Source organism: Camponotus floridanus, unplaced genomic scaffold (genome assembly GCF_003227725.1).
Source record: "Camponotus floridanus strain SB8 unplaced genomic scaffold, Cflo_v7.5 scaffold115, whole genome shotgun sequence".
In the NCBI taxonomy this organism is placed as follows: domain Eukaryota; kingdom Metazoa; phylum Arthropoda; class Insecta; order Hymenoptera; family Formicidae; genus Camponotus; species Camponotus floridanus.
The window spans coordinates 182552-202376 of record NW_020229232.1 but is presented as its reverse complement, the minus strand read 5'-3'; the positions used below and the strand labels follow the sequence as shown (position 1 = coordinate 202376).

Genomic DNA, 19825 nt, shown 5'->3' with positions numbered 1-19825 from the left:
TTTTCAAAGGCGTATTTATGGATATTATCGACTTGTCGCGATGATACAATCATGCGATATGCATAATAATATCCTTGGCGTTATAGCCGAACATAATGCTTATGAGAAGAACATTTATTAAGCTCGCAGAAGATTGTCAGCGCGATTGGCCGATGTTTGGATAAGATATCGAGGAGAGGAAACATCGCGATATCGAGGCGGGAGATCGAGATACTTGATCAAGTACACCGCGGTATCGTTAGCAGTCTCGCACGAGTGTGTCAGGGAGTCGCGGAGCGCACCGAGACCGCAAATAACTGTTTCCGTTGGAATCCTGCGGCCTGCACCTTGCCATCGGCCGCGATATCAACGCCTTGACGCTCCGTATTTAAAGCGTATTACCGGCGAGGCCGCCTCGAGTGGGTCATCGATCCTCGGCGCGCAACTTTTCGCTCTCCGTTCGCGATCGCCGATAAGCTTCGTGTTCCAGCTGATAGCCGCGACCGCGATACGACACGACTCGTAATGCAGGCCGAAGTAGAAGCGAATAGCGAAGAATATTTACTCGACCGCGTGAAATCGAAATGCGTTGTTCGACGACGCTTGGATCTATTTTTATCGGCGTAATTTTTTCATTTTTTTTTCATTTTTTTCATTTTTTAATCGCCCTTGCACTGAGAAAAAAAGAGAAGGATTAACGACGTGCCATCGGGAGATGGTCGAAGAGTCGCACGAAATTGCATCCCGCGGTCGCCCGTCATCCGTAGTAGCTAGTCGGCATGTCGGTGGGCGACCGATGGTGGCGGCTGTACACACCTTCCTTCCGGCCTTCCTTTCCCAGGAAGTGGAAGTCAAGTGAACCCGCCACCGTCGCCGCCGCCGTCGCCGCCACCGCCGGAAACTCCGCTAATGACTAAACTTGCTAATTTCGGCCAATTAGGCTTCCTACGCTCCCACCACACCCGTCCCGTTTTCGACGTTTCCTGATCTCCGTCTACTCGACCGCCTTGTCTAATGCGCGCCGCACTTACCTTGACCGATAGACGCTAATTTTATTGCGCAGTGCGGCTCGCATATTCCCGTAGCGGCCCCATTTGGTGAGATTCGATTACAAACCCCAAAATGCCAACGTCCAATATCTCACGGTGTATTTGAAGTAATGATGTATAAAATTTGCGCGTGAAATTGCAGAGAGGTGACAACGTGTGTATGCGTGTATGTACATTTTTATATCATTATCATATACATTATTATACATTTTTTACGTGTATATATTATTTTATATACTCTTGAATTACCATTTTTATTACATTTTAATATACGATTGTTGTGTAATAATTTGGTCTAAATAACTATCAATCTATCATATGAGATCAATTTTAAAAGTTACTCGATACATTTCCGAAGGAACATAAATATATCACATGCATGCAGGGACTTAAATATAAACTACAACAGTGTATATTGGCGGCGATACCGGATTCGACTCTTGACGGTCCCCATAAATATCCAACGTTGGCAGTTTGTTACTTTGCGCCATGTGAATTTCAAACCGACCATAATACTCGATATTCCTCGGTGAAACATTCCATCGACTAATTAGTGTTGCTAGCAGTTTATCCTTTTCTAATTTCAAGAAATATATAAAAATGATATACACACATGTAATATTATACTATTTATCTCGTTAACATGCTATATTTGTACTATTTATTTAATAATTTTGTCCGAGTAGATTTTCTAAAAAGATTCAAAACTCTAAATTTACTTTTAAAATTATTTCTTTTTTGTAATTTTAATATTCTTTTTAGATGACAATTTTTATTTTCATTTTATGGTCATAAGAAAATGAGAAGAATTTATCAAGCCGATGAGTCTCTTTATTCGAGAACGTAAAAAGTAATGAACCTAAAAATTCCTGTAAAATTAACAAACCAAGTCCGACTCGTAAACATCTCTGAGAAGAAGCAAAGAACAACTTAGCGCTCGAATTGTTCCGATTTGAAATTTCTAAGGACTGCGTCAAACAAATTCAACGAACATGGCGGGCCAATACATGGAAGAAAGCCGCTTTCTTCCTTCGTCTGGATTCCTCGGTAATTGCGTGCCGTGGTCCCTCGTTGTTCCTCTCTCCGTCCGCCTGTTTCATTGGTCCGAGGAGGAGAGCTCGCCCGCGCGCGCGCGCGCGCGCCTTTTCATTTGTGCTCCCTCCTAGAATACACTTATAATAGGTGAACCGTGCGTGGCAAACAGGGAAGAGGCCGCCGCAACGTGCCTAATCACTATAATCGTCCCCGGCAATAATTAGATTATTTTCAGTGTCTTCCAGTGCTGTCCTTGTCTCACCGGTGATTACCGGCCTGAACTTATCATTACATCTCCACATTGATCCCTGCTCGCCTCGGGCGTGTCCTGAGGGAATGACCATGTTTTTTTCGTGCGGAACCAGAGCAATAATCTAAGACATTTGATATTTTTCCGAAAAAGGAGATTAGAACATTGTAAGTTGCCTTAAATACAAGCTCTGTAAATTTATTATAGAAAATAAAAAGTAGATAAAAAGAGAGAGAGAGAACGAAAGTTATTTTACTTTATCGGTATAAAATAAGATTGTCTGGGAGAATTATATTATAGATCTTTATTTGCAGAAAGTCACGGCTGGTCTAATTAAATGAATTAGTAAAGTTGTAAATCCGTAATAAATTACCAGGGATTCTAGACACAAATTTCTCTCAACATTATAGTCGTGACAAAGTGGTTGTAATTTTAAGAATTCTTCCCGATTGGTTTTGACGCACTTCTAGAATGCTTTCCGGAACTTGTGTGTGGATTCACGAGGTTGTTTATTATGCCATTAAAGTTTATTTTATTTTTTATTTTATCAGATACAAATATCGTTTCATTGTCATTGTCCAGCTGTAGCAAAATTTTTGAAATTTTTCGAAAAATTGCTCGAGGTGCGAATCTTAATCGTATCATTACCAGAATTCTTTTACAAAGACTCGCATAATTTAATATTTTTTTAGTAATAATCATAGTTGCATTTTTCTTACAAAGTAACGAATATATATTGAATTAAAGAAAAATATATATTAATAATTGAAATCACGCACATGTGTATTTGTTGACGCTATGTTTTTCATTTAGGAAAGAAGAATATTTGATCGATGACTGATAGAATTAAGACGCACGATAACATTTTAATTTAACTATTGGCCAACATTCGTCTTCGGGGATGGTGTTATTCTTGGAGATTGACTTTCCGGAGATGTCGAAGCGCATCTATATTTCCTTTCCGATCGTAAAGAAACACACGAAATTAAACTGCCTCAGAATGAAACCGTAGGGCCAATATTAATTTCGCGCGGGACCACGCGGACTATTCCTCGCCATTTTATTAGTCCTTAAGAATAACGTCCAACGATTTCGTAATATTGCCGATTCCAATGAAACAGCAGTTTCCGAGGTGGCGATCGCACGGTATAAAGAGACGAGTTCTGGGCGAGGAAGACTTTTACGACTCGGCAATTCGCGAAAGAGGGTTCGTCAGAGTCCGAGAAATATTTAAATTCAATTCGGATGCGAATGGTATAAACCACGAGCGATCGACAAAGATTTTCTTCGGACGGAAGAGAGGATTAAATGCCTCCTTCCGTGGCAATTAAACTGTTTTCAGTTGTACCTAATTCGCTTTATATTTTATATTTTCAAAAATTAATGTCACACGTAGCCGTTTTCACATTCGAAATGAGGAAGAAGATGTAAGCGTCCTTGAAAGGGTCGAAAAGCAAATCGCCATCGGGGGATTCATTCACCGGAACATTCCTCCCCCGTTAGCTGAGGATCGCCATTAATCCTTAGGCTGACTTTCTTTCCGTTCGCTGTCGTACAGAACGGGGCGTTCTCGTTATCGGCGCTTATCGCTAATAAGATCGCTGGACCGCTCGTTATCGTCGTCGTCGCATTCGCCCTGTCCTCATTTTCGTACGATTGCGATCGTTAATTATCCCTATCACAGCCGATCGCCCTCCTCTTTTGCCTTTCTCCCTCCTCCCCCTCGCACCCCTCCTCCGCCCACGCGCTTTCGTCGTCCTCCTCGTCATTATCATTCCGGTAATTACCGGTGTATTCCCTCGTTATCATCTTGTTATCGTTCGACTATCGCGCTTCCGCGAGGAGCAGCGAGTGTCTCCGGAGAGGTCAGGCCTCGTGAACGGCATGGAAGCGCGCTGATAACGAACGAATCGAGAGCATCGGTCTATCCTTGAAATTAAATCGACGCGCGAATCGATTTCAATAGTCCGATCCGATGAATCGATCGACAAACAACTGCTGCACGCCTCATTTGTTTTCAATTTACTCGTAGCGACAGGTGCTGCGCTTTAGTTGTATTTTTAGAAAAAAAAAAATGTATCGTAATCTAACTACTCGATTACCCTTGATTTACGATCGACGGATTATCCGTGATTGAACGTTACTAATTGACATGATAATCCACGATAATCCAAATTGCTGGTGGATTCATGAACCGGAGTGCCGGCGCGACATCCGCGAAACTTAAGTAACCGCATTAAGAAGAAGCGGACGTATGTACATGTAGAAACGCGGAGCGAGCGAGTCGGTAAGGGCATTAATGCATCGGAGATTTATGTGGTAACGGCGAGGATGAAATTCCATCGCGGTAGGTGCTCGTATAAGTGGCACGCTGCTCGCTGGCGGAGGCGCGAGAGTTATGGTTGCCCATACTGATATCCACTATAAACTCTCCCCTCCACCCACCCCCGCTGTCTGCCCTTCTCCGCGCGTTCTCCTACGCTCCTCTCTCTCTCTCTCTCTCTCTCTCTCTCTCCTTCTCTCTCTCTCTCTTTCTTTCTCTTTCTCTCTCCATCACGGCATACTTAATTAAATACGTATTAAGAGCCTGAGTGTGTTCCAATGTACCGATGTGCGCCTGCATCGTGGAATAATATATGCTTCAGCGCGCGCGCGCGCTAATTACTTTCTCCCACCGAGGGTGGCACACCGATATTTTTACTTTCCCCGCGTACAATGGGACTGTATTTATCGAAATAAAGCGAACGAGACGCGTTCTCTCCCTTGAAAGAATTTTTCAATATTATGTACGTGAATGCGAATTTATTATCGATTATTGCTATAAAAAGCATTGTTTTATTATTCAGTAGTTATGCACATGTACATACATGGCGAGTCGATGGATTCTACTGGAAAAAAACCAAGGGCTAAGAATCCGGGGAAGAATCCTCTACAAGACCTTTGGCCGCTCTTAAAATCGTTCGAATAAAGGGCGCTCATTATTTTTGTCCCGAGGGACAAAAAGACGGAAGTTTCGAATGGAAGGTTGATTGGCAACCCGCTGAGTTACTAGGACTATTATTGTTAATTAGAATGGGCATGCCTTGCACATTTTCATGATTTTAATAATATGTCAAGTTACATAAATTCTAAAAAAAGAACCCTTAAATTAAAAAAATTTCCTCCCGTTTGCATTTCGATCCGAGGATCCTCGTGGCATAAACAATCACGTAGATAAGATTTTCTAAATTTAGCGAAAATAATATGCAAGACAGCATACTCCATAGAATATTAATTACGACAATTAAGAAAGCTTGTTATTATTAATTATAAATTATTATTATTATTTTCTTATTAATTAAATTATCTCCGAGAAAAATAGTCGATGTATTTCGATCTCTTACATTTATAAATTTAAGGATGTTTTGTATGTACAATCCCAGCAAAAAGTAGCTGAAAATCAATATTGACGAATATATCTACTTTTGGTGTATTTCGAGTAAGAAATTGTGTGGAATACAATTTGATCTTAACTACAGTGCAGAGATGTATATTTTAATATTTATTGCGTTTGTACTGAAATATTGCGAATTTTGTTAATCGAAATGATTAACTTTTGGCAGAGAATTTCGCCTTGTGACAGATACATGGCTAACTTTATTGAATTATATTTAATATCTTTTTAACCAGTTAGTACTTGTAATATTATTTGACTAAATATTTCCTCTGTATCTAAACTTTTGCAAATTTTAAACAAATTCTGAATATTATTTCCATGTGTTTTTGTCATTCGAATCGACATGGTTATACGTTTCCCACAAGAACACATATTAATTCGGTGCAAATGAAAATCCTTATAACTTGTGAACGCTTTAGTGAATCGATTTAAAAATTGTACTGAAGATTCTGTACAATTTTTACTAAATTCTCAATATTTTGAAAATAGGTACAAAACAATCCTTATTTACAATGATTGTAAAATTTAAACAAACACATTTTCATATAAAATTTCAATCAATCAGTTTAATAACAAAAGGCTGCATTTTACCGTTGCAGGTTTCACCAAAGTGCCGGAAGAACTCCGGTGCCAGGATTCAATAGAGCGCCGTACAGCCGCTCTTTCCGTCTCTATTTCGCCGTTGGAAACCGTCGGTGGGCTCTCTGAGCCCACCCTCTCATCGGTCAAACTGGCGAGCGCGTTAACCGCTGGCATGAACCCCCACCATCCGGGCCATTCCGCAGCCTACCCTCACCATCCCTCGCTCTCGAGCAGTCCGCATCATCCGGGGCCCGGCGGGCCGCATCACGCATACGGAACCGGCGGAAGAGGCGGCGGCGGCAGCGGGGGCGGTGGCAGCGGCGGCACGACGACTACCCCCGACTTGCCCAGCCCGCATTCACCCCCGCATGCCGGCGGTGCCGGCGATCCCGCCACCCCCTATGGCGCCCTGCAGCCCGGACAGGGCATGGGCAGCAACGGGCATCATCATGGTGGCGGCGGCATGATGCCGGATCATCCGCATCATCCCGGACACCCCCATCCGCACATGCCGGGACATCCCGCGTATCCACCGGTCAATCACAATAATAACTGCACGCTCAAGGTGAGTATTTTTCTAGGAACCTGGAAGGAATTTGATAGAATTACTTGCGTCTCCCCTAAGAATGTCATTTTAGATATTATTTTAGATATTTTTTGTGCATTATATATGCGCGATTTTGAAATTTAATTTTTCGTGCGATGGAGCGAAGCGGAGTACAGGTAGTTCCAAAGACACGGCGAAGAGCCCCTGGGCCCTTCGCAAAGGACCCAGGACCGGCATAACGCAGGATCACAGACTACGATTCAGCAGATATTGTTGGTCCGACCCTCACTTACCTCGCTATTGACAAACGTAACAATATAGGCATTTATGATGGAGAAATATAATTGAATAAAGACGGAGGGGAGTCTGCGCGCGGGGTTTCCTCTTGCAGCTTTCCGCTTGATGCTTTATATCTGTTCTTTCTCCTTATCTCTTTCTCTCTCTCTCTCTTTTTTTCTATCTCTCCCTCATACAAGATCCTGTCTCTTCTTGAGACTGTACGTGGCTTCTTCAACTCTTATTCTTCATTCGTCTTATAAATGCTCTGACTGTACACCTCTCTTCCGGTTCCCATTTAAGTATCCGAAAACATCTGTTACTCTAATTCGTGAATCGTTTTTTTAGTACTTATTGCTTTTCACTTTGCATATCAGTACACTAATTAATGCGCTGTATAAATTTGAAAATTTCTCATTTGCTGAATTCGTCTGATCACTAATTTTATTTGTATTATTTTTTATATAATACATAAAATTTGATATTTACTATTAAAATTTGAAAAATTATTTAATTAATTTTCTTTTGCGAAAAAAATAATGATTATAGGATTATAGAATCCTACTTTGCCGACTTCGATTCGATAATAATAAAAGTATCAAATTTTTGAAATTTTTTTACACATCTAAAGTATAGAATAGAATATGAAAAAGTTATCAAAAAATAACACGTTATTGTATTCATTTTGGAAAAATACAATATTTCCTTTTCTTGCATTACAAAATTCTTGATTTTTTAAACTTTATAATTATTTTAAATTCTAAAATTTGTTTCCAAACGTTTTTAGTTGCTCAGATTATTATCTTAAATATATTGTACCATTATCATTTCTTTTTTTTAGTTTTAATAATAGAAAATTATAGATATTTTAATTCTTTGCTTTTTAATTTAAGAATATATGTTGAAGAGTAATTGAATTTTTTTGAATAATGTATCTCTGAATTTCTTTCATTTATAATTTTTCCATCTTTGCCTTAGATTTTCACTTTTCTTCTGTTTTGACTTCTTTCTTGCATTGTGATTTTGTTTTCCTTTTTTCTATTGAATTCCTTTCTTATTTGTTATTCCATCTTCCTTGTTTCTTTCTTGTATTCTTTTACTGCTTTTTTATCGTTTTGTATTTTTTTGTATTTCTAATTTTGGTCTCCTCTTCTTTTTATTCTTTTCTAGAGATCCTTATGTTCTCCCTTGCACTTACGTTTTCTCCTTCTCTGTTTTCATTTCTGGTTCTCGTCTCTTTATTTTTCCGCTCCTCTGATTTTACGTCTTTTTTTTGAATTTTCAATTCTACATTTTTTTTGTTTTTTTTTTGGTGTTTTATTTTCTCTCTTTTTTTCTCATTTTCTTTTACTATTTTTTTTCTTTTTCTGTATTGTTTTTCTTATCTTATCTCTTATTTTTACTTTGCTATGCTTGTGCTTTATTTTCTACTTTTTTAATCATTATAATATATAACGTATCCAAAAATCTGCTGCAACTTTCGCTTTATACAACTTTGTAAGACTCACGGCACTTAGGGAGCCTGTCCCAGAATATACCCCTCTTACACCTCCACCTCGCTCCTTGTCTCTTTTCCATTCTCTTTTTCTCTCAACCGCTGCTATGGAAAAGATCCCCCTTCCTCTTTCTCTTCCCTTCCCTGCTGTCGACTCTATCTTTCTCGTTCTCCTTTTCTCTCTTTTTCTCTCTCTCTCTCTCACGCACGAACGGATCCTCCGTTCACTTCCCCTCCCGGTTCACTTGATTCCCCTCCCCCTCGCCTCGTCGTTCCCTCTTCCCATCTTTATCTGGCATTCTCTCTCAACGTTGGTTGGGTCCTTTCTAGGCTTGCCTTTTTATCCTCCCCACTCAACCGAAGGTACCTGAACCCGCAGGCCCGCAAGGCATTCGGGGGCCCGCAGCACCAGCCAGTTGGGTCCTGTCTGCGCTCCGCTTCGTTTCGTTTCGCTCTCTCGTTTCCTTTCTGCGCGCGCGTCCATGACTGCATCGCGCAAGCGAACGCGTCGCCGAAAGCGGCGAGTTTTGTGAACATTTGCTCGTTGCTCGTGATCGTGGCGCTTCGCCGTTGGTTCCGTACAACCAGAAAATTGACCAGGGGATCCTGATCTTTGAAATCTCGTCGATCGCGGTGGGGGAAAGTGAGTGTACCGCAACGGGAACTTGTTGTTCGAGGCCGAGTGATATCCATTGGCCGAGTGAATCCGTGCGGCCCAGGATCGGATTTTTCATCGTCTTTTTTTTTTCCTTTTTTTTTCTTTCTTTTCTTCTTCGTCCTGTGGGGAACACGGAGTGAGTGTATCATGGAAGTCCAATATCCGTATCACTATAACACCATTGCGCGGATGGATAAGTGGTTTCCCGCTAATATCAAGACCGAAATCAAAGTAAGCATAATGTAGGAAATTTTCTAGAGTGGACGCTCCTTAACACGACAATTAATCCGCTCTTGTATCCGCGATATAAGTCGAATATTGCTGTGCGTATCCGATTGATCGCGAAATTGCATAACGTGCTATAAATAAATGTTGCTATTTTAGAATCATCTTGTATTATGAGAGATTATTACTATATCATCAGAGTTAAATGCAGTGCAGTGCAATATATCATTATAAATCATCTCGTTATAGATTTATTCATAACAAAATATTTTTTTATTGTTGTTTCATCTTAGCGTTACTATTATGCTCTTCAAGTTGATAATAAAAATCTAGAAAAAGGCGAAATACGCGTTTCTTTATATTAAATTTGTAAATCAATGTGTAAAAGTATATTCGCTCCGATAATAATGCATTTGGTTTGTATTACCTATCAAATCGATCCAATCGTTTGCTCGAATTCTTTAATTACTCAACAATTTCTTTTGTTTTTAAACAAATGATACAAACGAAATAACTACTTTCACATACGTAGATTTTTCTCATTTTCTTCATCGTTACGGTTTTATTTAAATGTAAATAAAGAGAAATCATCAAATATGTAAGCAGCCTGTTGCTGTTGTTTTGCCGATTTAATGATAAACTGAGGCAATAATACAATATTGAGCAATATTGTTCAAAGTGAAATTAGTGAGTAAGTTGTAAATCCCGCGAGTGAAGAGTTACATTCGCCTACGTTCGTGTGTTTGCATAATCACGAGTAAGCATTCATAATAAGCGCGCACTTAAGACGTCGTAATGATTTAGTGCCCGTTAATGACTTTCTGTTTCGCATTAATTACCACGATGCCTGAATTTCTACTTGTAATGGGGTAGGAATGATTTCTAAGACGTGTTGCAACTCTCTTGGCGTCTTGTTTAAAAATACTTGTTATCACCGTCGTGTCTTTATCATCTTTAAACTCGTGTTTGAATTTCATAATCGACTATTTTTCTCCGCTGTCTCGAGTCGGGAGAACGTAACGCTAATAATTTTGATTCCGATATAAATCAGTCTGGTCTCTCAGCTATTTATAAATTTGCGGTATACATTCGTCTGGCGATTAACGAAACGAAAATGTCCCATTGTAGCAAGAAGGCGGTCCAAGCGGGTCAACAGGCCTTCGGCATTGCGCCGGCTGCGGTGTACAAATAGTGGAAAGATGGCTGTTGCTAGCGATGGATCAGTACTGGCACATTGGCTGCCTCAAGTGCACGTATTGCCAAGTGGTATTGGGGGAAATCGGCCAGTCCTGCTACACCAAAAGCGGCATGATTCTCTGCAAGGCCGACTACAGACGGTAAGTCCGCCGTCTGTTTGTCTTATCCTGTTAAACGTACCGACATCTGTCATCGGGATTGATGACAAATATTTTAAAAAAATATTTTAAAAATTTGTTTGAAATAAAAAAAAGAAAGCAAACTCTCTTCCGGTTGTATATAAGAAGCGTTTCTCGGTATTTAGGCGACACTACGTAAACACCGGAACGCAGCCTTCTTCGCGTATCGCCGCTTATCGCGTTGAAGAGCTGATAACGATGGTCACTCATGAATAAGCTAGAAATTATCGCTTCCATTAAATTAGATACTACGTCGCACACGGCATCGAATATTCCGTTTTGTCAGCGCAAGCGCGGCTCCGCGGGAATCGCGCTGTCTAATTTCTTGAAGCTAATAACGACGCGCTCAACGTTTCGTTATTAATAATAAATACTGTTATTGTGCCGGGTCATTACAACTAATTTATCGTGGTACTTGCCGCGCGTTCATTTATACCGCGCCAGGATTCCTGGAAGCCAATATCGTGTAATCAACATTCCTCTCGTGCAAAATAGCCGCGAACTAGGATCTTGCTGTTTTACGTCATAATTTGTAATTATATTCGCCTTCTTTTTTGATAGCCTTGGTCGGGTATTACTCATCTTGCTGTTAAAATATGTCAAACAATAGATTCAATCTCTTTGAAAACTCAAAGAGATTTATATATGCGTGAAAATTTTTCAAAATCAAATGTAAATTCCGTTCCATACGTATAAATTCCGACTTAGATAATTGGAAAATTAAAATTCAGAGCAATAGGAATGTAGAAAATTAAAATATCGAAAATACACGATATATAAGATAATTAAAAATTTGTATCAATACAAAAATTGATAGATTCTAATAATGTAAATTTTATGATGGAAAATAATTGCGATATTTACATCTTGCGAATATCGCTTACCCAAACGATACGAGTATCGAAAAGACGTCAGGGGAAAATAAGATGAATTTTTTCACGACGTTTTTTCGACACTTGCATTTTGTCCGATCACCTATTATAATTCCATTATACTTGGCACAATATGCACATCTCTCGCCAATCGTTTATCAATGAATGGCTGAAAACTTTGCCGCGTCGCGATGAATATGCACCTAATCGGCGTAGCCGTTCCAAATTTAGAGGATTCGAGGTCAGAGCGCAATTTAATGAGAAACAGACGCTGAACTTAGTTAGTCCCCCCGAAATAGATTGGCACAACCTGGCCGAGCCGCACGTACCGGAGGTAATGGAACTGTCAATCTTTTTTTTTTGCTCATCAACTAGTTATATCCGCGCGAGGAGCGACATTTCTTGCATTTTACGTGCAGTTAAACACGCTCCTCCAATTTGTGTTTCATAATAATAATACCGTAGCTAAAACATTATTATGTAATAAGAGAACACTAGAGAGAAAAGTAAAAGGAAGGCATTGATATAGACACGAGCAGGTAGTTTTGTGATTGATCACGTCGATCGCTACGCTAACATTAGTATTTCAATCTCACCGGTCCTTTCCTTATCGCGCGATTGCTATTACTCGACCATAGCACACGTACGTTCTAATCTGTTGGCATAGGCGAGCGATTTAGTCCGGCCTAGTATCAATATTTGACTACGAGACGCCTCCGTCGTCGGGATGGGTCTAACGTCGTCCATCGCGATGCCCACTGGCTCTTGCTCTCAAAAAATCAGACGCGACATATCTTTCTTGAGAATTTATTCCTTTGGAATCAATTAAAAATAAGAAATAGAAAAAATATCAAATACGTCAGAGAAACATGAGGAATAAATTGAAGGAATTTACAAGAATAACGAAGATTATATAGGACATTCTTCTCTCTTTCTCACACACATACACACGCACACATGTAAATATGACACATTAGATATTCTCTTTCTGTTATATTTATTTATAAAAAATATATTTATAAAAATTACAATTAATAGTTAATCTAAATCGACGCAAATCGGCATTTGAGAAGATACACACATGTATCAGACTCGCTTATGATCCTCGCTTGAGGCAACAATGACACGCTCTTGCGGAACATTCGGTACATCATATCACGCTAAGCGCTTTATACCCCCGCACAGCTTTACAATCAAACTACTGTCGGAATTGAAACCAACCGGTTGTCTCGAAACACACCATCGGTGTCTCATACGCGAGAGACTGCAACCGCCTCGTCGAAAAGAGAACGACGGATATATCCGCGCGAGCCGAGTGGATAGACAGATGGATGGAGAGGATAGCGCGCGCGGTGCGATTCGGAAAGATAGCGGGGAGGTTGAGGAGAGGCGAGATAGAAGGGATGGCGGTTCGTTTCTTTTGGATTCAAGGAATGTTTCAATCAGTTTGATTGAAGGGCTGAGCCACGGCAAGAGGGTAAACTCGATTTACAGCCGTGTAGGAGGGATGGCGCGGTGGACCAGGACGGAACGGAAGGAGAGAGAGAGAGAGAGAGAGGGATAGAGAAGGGAGAGTGTAGAGGGGTGGATGGTGGGTGCCACAATCACCGAGATGCGTCCAATCACCCCCAACCCCCGACGCCATCGGGTTTCGGGCGTACGGACGAGGGGTTGAAGGGATCGAGGAAAAGGGGAATGACAGAGAGAGAGAGAGAGAGAGAGTGAATGAGTGTGTGTGTGTGTGTGTGTGTGTGTGTGTATGTGTGTATGAGTGAGTGAGTGCGGCCAATCATCGCTCGGCTTTCCGCTGGAGCGACGTCGTCGTGATGCTGGTTTGTCCTAGATGTGCAATCAGACGGCTTCCAGCCCTCTAGCTTGCTCCGCTGGCTCCTTCTCCCTCCATCTTTCTGGCCGAATACCAAATTCCAGCAATTTGGTAGGTAGGTACTTTGTTGAATCAACATGATTGGGCTTGACGGAGCTCGGCGACGCGCCATGCCGCGCAGTGCCGCGACGAGCGACGGCGACGAACCGTCGAACCGTCGAACCGTCGAACGGGAAGACGAATAGACTGCCTTCGCGATCCTTTTCGCGACGGACAATGTTTTAATAATTTCGTCATTGGCTCTCATTTTTTTATTTTTCAATCAATTGGAAGAAATCGAGGCCAAGGTAGAGCTCTTTACGATAATAGGATGATTAATAATTGCCATTCGTGTAATCACATCGCATTGTGGAAATCAATACATTCATATGTGAGAATATGTATGATTTTGTAGTATTTCGTGAATTAAAAAAATCTCATATGTACGTGTATTTTTTTTAATATAAGAAATTTTTTATTCAAAAAAGATGAGAGAAAGAAGGAGAGACAGAGTTTAATTTAAGCCGAGGAAAAGAAATGAATGATGAAACATTACAATGAAACACACATTTCATTCATGTAAATAACAATGCTATAACGTTTGAGTGACGAAAATAATAGCGTAGCAGGAATAGCAACGATGATAATAGAAAGAGAGTCAATCGTATTCGCGCGAAAGAGAACGCGATATATTTTCCGCGCTCGATTCAACCCGCATCGCATTGAGGGCGGCACGTACGTAGATGGTAGGTCGCCGGAGGTGCTGAGGGAAACGAAGAAGAGGAGTTGGGGGAGGGAGGACGGCGGCACCGGCGATAAGGGGTTCATTAGAGGCAGTTTATTACTGCCTTTGAAGTCTCTCGCGTGTTGCCGTTAAGTCGCTCGATATCTCGTAATATCTCGCTCTAATCTCGCGAGGAGAAGTTAATTGCTACCTTCACCCCCGCCACCTTCTCACCTCCGGCCGACCTATGTGCCCCTATCGTGCTCGTCGCGCCAACTTTCCGCCGTCACCCCCGGGGCTCTCTCCCTCCCTCACACATGTCGCCTTTACAATTAGACGCTTAATTCGGGCCACCGGCAGGCTGAAATTTTCACCACCCCGCCCGACCTGCTCCCCTCGTCCGTGTCTCCCACCCGCTTCGACCGCGGCTAGAGTCGGAAATTTCCTGCCCTTGGTCAGCAACCATCCGTGCCACTTCTCGAACTTGGTAATTTCTGAGTTCGATGAACGTACACGTGCGGTCTCGCGAATACTCAAAAATTCATCACTCGGTAAGACGAATTACAACGTATAATTAAGACAATACATCTTGTAATTTTGAAAATGTAAATTATTATAATTTGAAGAATTTATGGTTCGACCACACGAGCGGATACTTTACAATTGAATCCTTAATAGGAGAGAGAAAAAGAGGAGAGGGAGAGCAGAAAAAATTATGAATTATGAATATTCTTGCAGCGATCTAAAATTGCGTGAAAACACTCGGCACTCATTACTTGCAAATTTAATTAGTATACAGTACTATGTTAATACAAACGAATGTATCGAGCAATTAAAAAGCTACGTACGGAATTCTTGTACGCTAAAACTGTCTGTAAATCTAAACTTTTATATATACCGATATATATTTATAAAATTTAGAGATTAGATAATTTTAATTGTGACAGACTAAAGCGTATATGTGAATACGTATACGACTTGTAATTATTACAATTTTCGCAAATGGAATAATTTTACTATTATGACGACGGAAATATAGTTTTCATAATCCAAACACACGTTAACGAGTAGACGATGAGATCACTGAACGAAAAGAAAATGTCGCGATGGCGGTTATCGAATAATATGCAGAGTGATTTGTCATTTTAAATTACGACGACAATAACATATGACAGCTTTATTGAACACTGTCATTCCTACATTTTTGTTTGAAATATAAACATTTCAAATATAGCTTTCCCAACGATCTTTGCATTTATTTATTTAATTAATATTATTATTGATATTTTTTCTAGTATTTAAAAAGAATATTTATAAAATAATTCATATATTTTTCGCACAAATTCTATATCTCTATTATAGAATAAAATAAAAATATTAGAAAAAGTATAAGCTAGCAGAAAGAAAGAAAAAGAGTACAAAGTATTAGTAGATTCCCTTGTATTAAGATTATGTATACATATAAAAGATATATTCGCGCGACAGTTTAATCGAAGCATAATTCAACCATTAAATCAATACCGTTCGTTACAATCTCGACAAGATTACGCGAGAAGAAGAGCGGGGAAAGGGACGAATAGCCGCGGTAAATAGAGAGGAATTAATCCGTTCAACTTGACAGCGATTTCACGGGGGAAATTAAGAGAATACCACAGAAGGTGGTTATATCCGGCTGGTGCGTATGTGTGTGCGATGATAGAAGCTGATTCACGAAATGTTTGCGCGATTTCGCGATATTCGCGTTTGACTCCGCAGTAAACCGAGTAATGATATTTGAACAGGCCCTTGTGTGTGATCTAACGATGTTCCCGGGATGGATGGATTGAAGGGAAGGACCTGCGACCAGAACCGGAGGACCGCGACCGACTCGATCGAGAAATGCTTCCGTTTTACGGCTGGTTGTCCGAATTGCAGCGATAATTAATCAATTAATTAAAGCGTATTTTCAGCGTATCTCATAGATAAATTCTAAATTTCATTATGCTAATTTTCAAGGAATTGTACTATGTGTAAAAACTACTTGCATACTAAGTTACTTCGAACGAGAACTCATCTCATTGTCAGTCACAATAGCAAAAAAGAGCCATTGTGAGCATAGAATATATGCGTACGGTGATATTTACATAAATTTTTACATAAATATATATGAAGGCTAGCGTTATTGAACTCGACATTTCCATATCTTTGCGTAAATTTAAAAAAAATCATGCTTATTATCGTATAAATTAATAGACTTGATTATAACAAGAAGTCATGTTACCTTCGAGCATCGATTATATATGCGAATCAAGACATTCGCGGAAATTGCGTTGGTCGCAATTAAACGCAACAATCTAAGTATAACACGTGAATGCGTTAACAAACGTTGCGGATTTGCTCGGAATCTGATGAAACTCTTTGGTCTCCCTTTGAGAGAACGTTTTATGCGCGTCTCGACGAAAAGAGGAAGATGTCCGTCACATTTATCATTGCCGAGATATTAGATGGCATTTATGCCGGCCGCGTGTTGACAAGTCGTCTTTAAGGTTAATAATAGCCATCGCGCGGTTAAACGCGTTTTTAATATTTCAACGATTGCTCCTTAAAAGAAATGGAAAATTCTTCTTAAAGTTAAAAAAAGAGAGAATGTAAGAGAAAAAAGAATTTTAGATATGCAATTATGAGCAACCGATAATCTCTTTAAGACTTGTCTTGACATTAAATTAATAATATTAAATTATTCTGTCAAATATTTTAATAATAATTAATAATATTAAATGTATTATAAATTATATTCTCACGTTTCAAAAATGTGCAATAGAAATTTTCTCTCCCTTTCTCTCTCTTTACATTTTTTCTCGATTGAAAAGACTTATTTTTCGAACGTAAATTTTTATTTCTCTCGTTGGATCGACTCTCGACAAATCGAGCATACGCATGAAAAAGGACCTAATCGTTAAAGTAAAAAAGCCCGCATTACGCTCGCCGGTAGGTTTATCTGCGATCGAAATACACGCAAGAGGGCGAGCCTTTTCCACCCACTGAATAATAAATAGCGCGATCGTCGTGCTTCGAAACGTATTTGTCCCGACGTCGCCCTGTTACTCTTTGATAAAACCGCTCGATAATGTCGATACTCATATTCCATACGTAACTAATCTCAAAGTACACTCGACGAATCAACGAAAACATGCAAGAAACAAAAAAAGAGTAATTTATCGTAAAAAAATACCGTACAAAAATTATTAATATTTATTAAATGGAAATTTTTTTAATCTTACATGTATATTGTATGAAGTCCAGAGAAAGAGGGAGATATATATTATATTAAGGAAACAAATAGCATACTCTGTACACCGAAACATTTCGGTAAATACCGTACATCGCGGTTTATCATATCGTACGAGAACCATGGCGTTAACGAAAAATGACGGGAGTGCATTCAGCGCAAGATATGACGCGCCGCGCGAGAGCGCGGGATGCATACACACGCATCCGCGTATCTACGGCGGCGCAATCATTTTTCATTTGTCGCACGCATACTAATTACGGCACGGCGTGTAGGTTTTTTGAACGAGAATTTATTGAGCCCGGCTGTATGTGTTTTCCCGATGTTATCAGCGCGGAAAAAGCGGATCTAATTGATATACGCTAAACTAGAATAGACAGACCAATGAAGGATCGGTTAAGAAATATTGTCACGTATTTTCAATTTTTTTTTTCCTGTGCAAAGAAAATTATTCTTTCCTTCCTCGAGTATATTTTTAGATATAAGTAAAGACTTGAATTTTTAAATGATACAAATAAATGATGACCGTTGCTCAATTTTTATTATCTGAAAATTGTCTCGAAGAGGGAGAAAGAGAGAGAGAGAGAGAGAGAGAGAGAGAGAGAGAGAGAGAGAGAGAGAGAGAGGAAATAATTTTGTATAGAAAACAAATATTGAAATACGTGATAATATTTCTTAATCAGTCCGTCTATCCTGATCATTCTCTCGGTCTCTTATCTATTTCGCCCGATTATTATCGATAATCGATCGAAGCACCAAACAGACACCGTTACGTGTGTTCTGGCATTGTCAAAGGCTCGCGACGATATTCCGGGGGGCGCGATTCATTAGGCGCGTACGAAGGATCAGCATGAATTTGCACATTGTCGCGCATTAATGAAACTGTCCGGGACGGAACAGTGGAAGGAAAATAACGGCGGATCGTCGCGTGGATTAAAGGAACGCGAGGGCGTTAATTCGCGCGGGCGTTTTTTTTCGCAAATTGCAGTTAGATGTCCGCGCTACTTTTACACGTGGACGCTCGCGTCGGCGTCGGGGGCGAGCCGAAGGCGAGGGGGAAGGGAGGGTAACGCGCGATCCCGTGTTACGCCGTTGATAAGCCGTTTGTAGTTTAGCCGGCGCCATCTCGATAATGGAAGTCGGAACGGTACGTTTCGTCTTTTTGCATCGCAGCGTCGAAACGAATTCCCTCGTCTCTATTAATCGGCTCCGCCAATTCCGCGATGAAACCGTGTCAGCGGAAATGAAATAGATATTCCGATGTCACCGTCAACAATTCTCCTAATACCGTTGCAAGTTACCGCTTTAATCTCTTAAGCTTATCTCCTCCGCTAATATATACAATGAAGATTTATTATCGTTCATCTCTGTTTCATTCTTACTCCCCGGCTCGTCGCTCGTCGTTTCAGACATCTTACGAAATTTTCGTCGCAACTATAAACGCGGAAGGGCGCTCGTTCCTTCCCTCCTCCCCCCCCCCCCCTCGCCGTCTCTCGCACTTCGGGATGGCTCTGTCAAAGTTAGCGAGCGCGCACGGCTATAATAATAATCCTATTTCGCGACTGCGAGCGGCATAGCAAATAGCCGCGCGATCTGAATCGACGAGGCAGAGCAAAGAGGATGGGGGATTGGGAAAGGTGGCGAGGGAGGAGAGACGGTGGAACAAGAGACGACGAGGGGTGGATAGCGAACAGGTCAGGGGTCGTTCCGATGGGAGTTCGGGGGTGGTTGTAGCGTGTACCCAACCTAATAACCGCGATCAGCCATCGCTTATGTGTACCTAATATATCAAATTATGGCGGCGTGCCTTGAATGACAAACCACCGTGCTAGACATAGGAAAAGGGAGGGTACCGATGGCCGGAATATCCGGATGTCGAGTCCTTTGAGGAAGCCGCCTCTCTGTACGCCGATCGCGTATCCTTTCGACGATTCGAAATTAATGTCGTTCAAAATATACTTTTTTCGCATTCATCTTTACGTACGTTTTCAAATGGCGGTCGCACGGAGGATTGTCAAAGTAAATCGTTCCACCTTTGGCTCTCGTCGTATTTGCCCGACCTCCTCGGTAATTTATTCCACGCTCTTTAATTATGTTCTCGCGGCCGTCACGACATTATATAAGCGAACGAATCATATCTCTCGCTCTCGCTGGTACACAAGGCCGTTATTAGGTATTAGGCAACGCAC

The 19825-nt window shown here is 40.7% G+C and overlaps 1 protein-coding gene across 3 annotated transcripts in view; it reads left to right on the top strand.

Moving 5' to 3' along the window:
- Positions 1-19825, top strand: part of LOC105258880 (LIM/homeobox protein Lhx9) — a 169932-nt gene that overhangs the window by 133326 nt on the left and 16781 nt on the right. For all 3 annotated transcript variants that reach the window (XM_011270440.3, XM_020029889.2, XM_011270439.2), the window contains 2 exons: positions 6349-6896; positions 10661-10869. In XM_011270440.3, the coding sequence (XP_011268742.1) occupies positions 6504-6896; positions 10661-10869 (602 nt within the window). In that variant the 5' untranslated portion in view covers positions 6349-6503. The remainder of the gene's footprint in view (positions 1-6348; positions 6897-10660; positions 10870-19825) is intronic.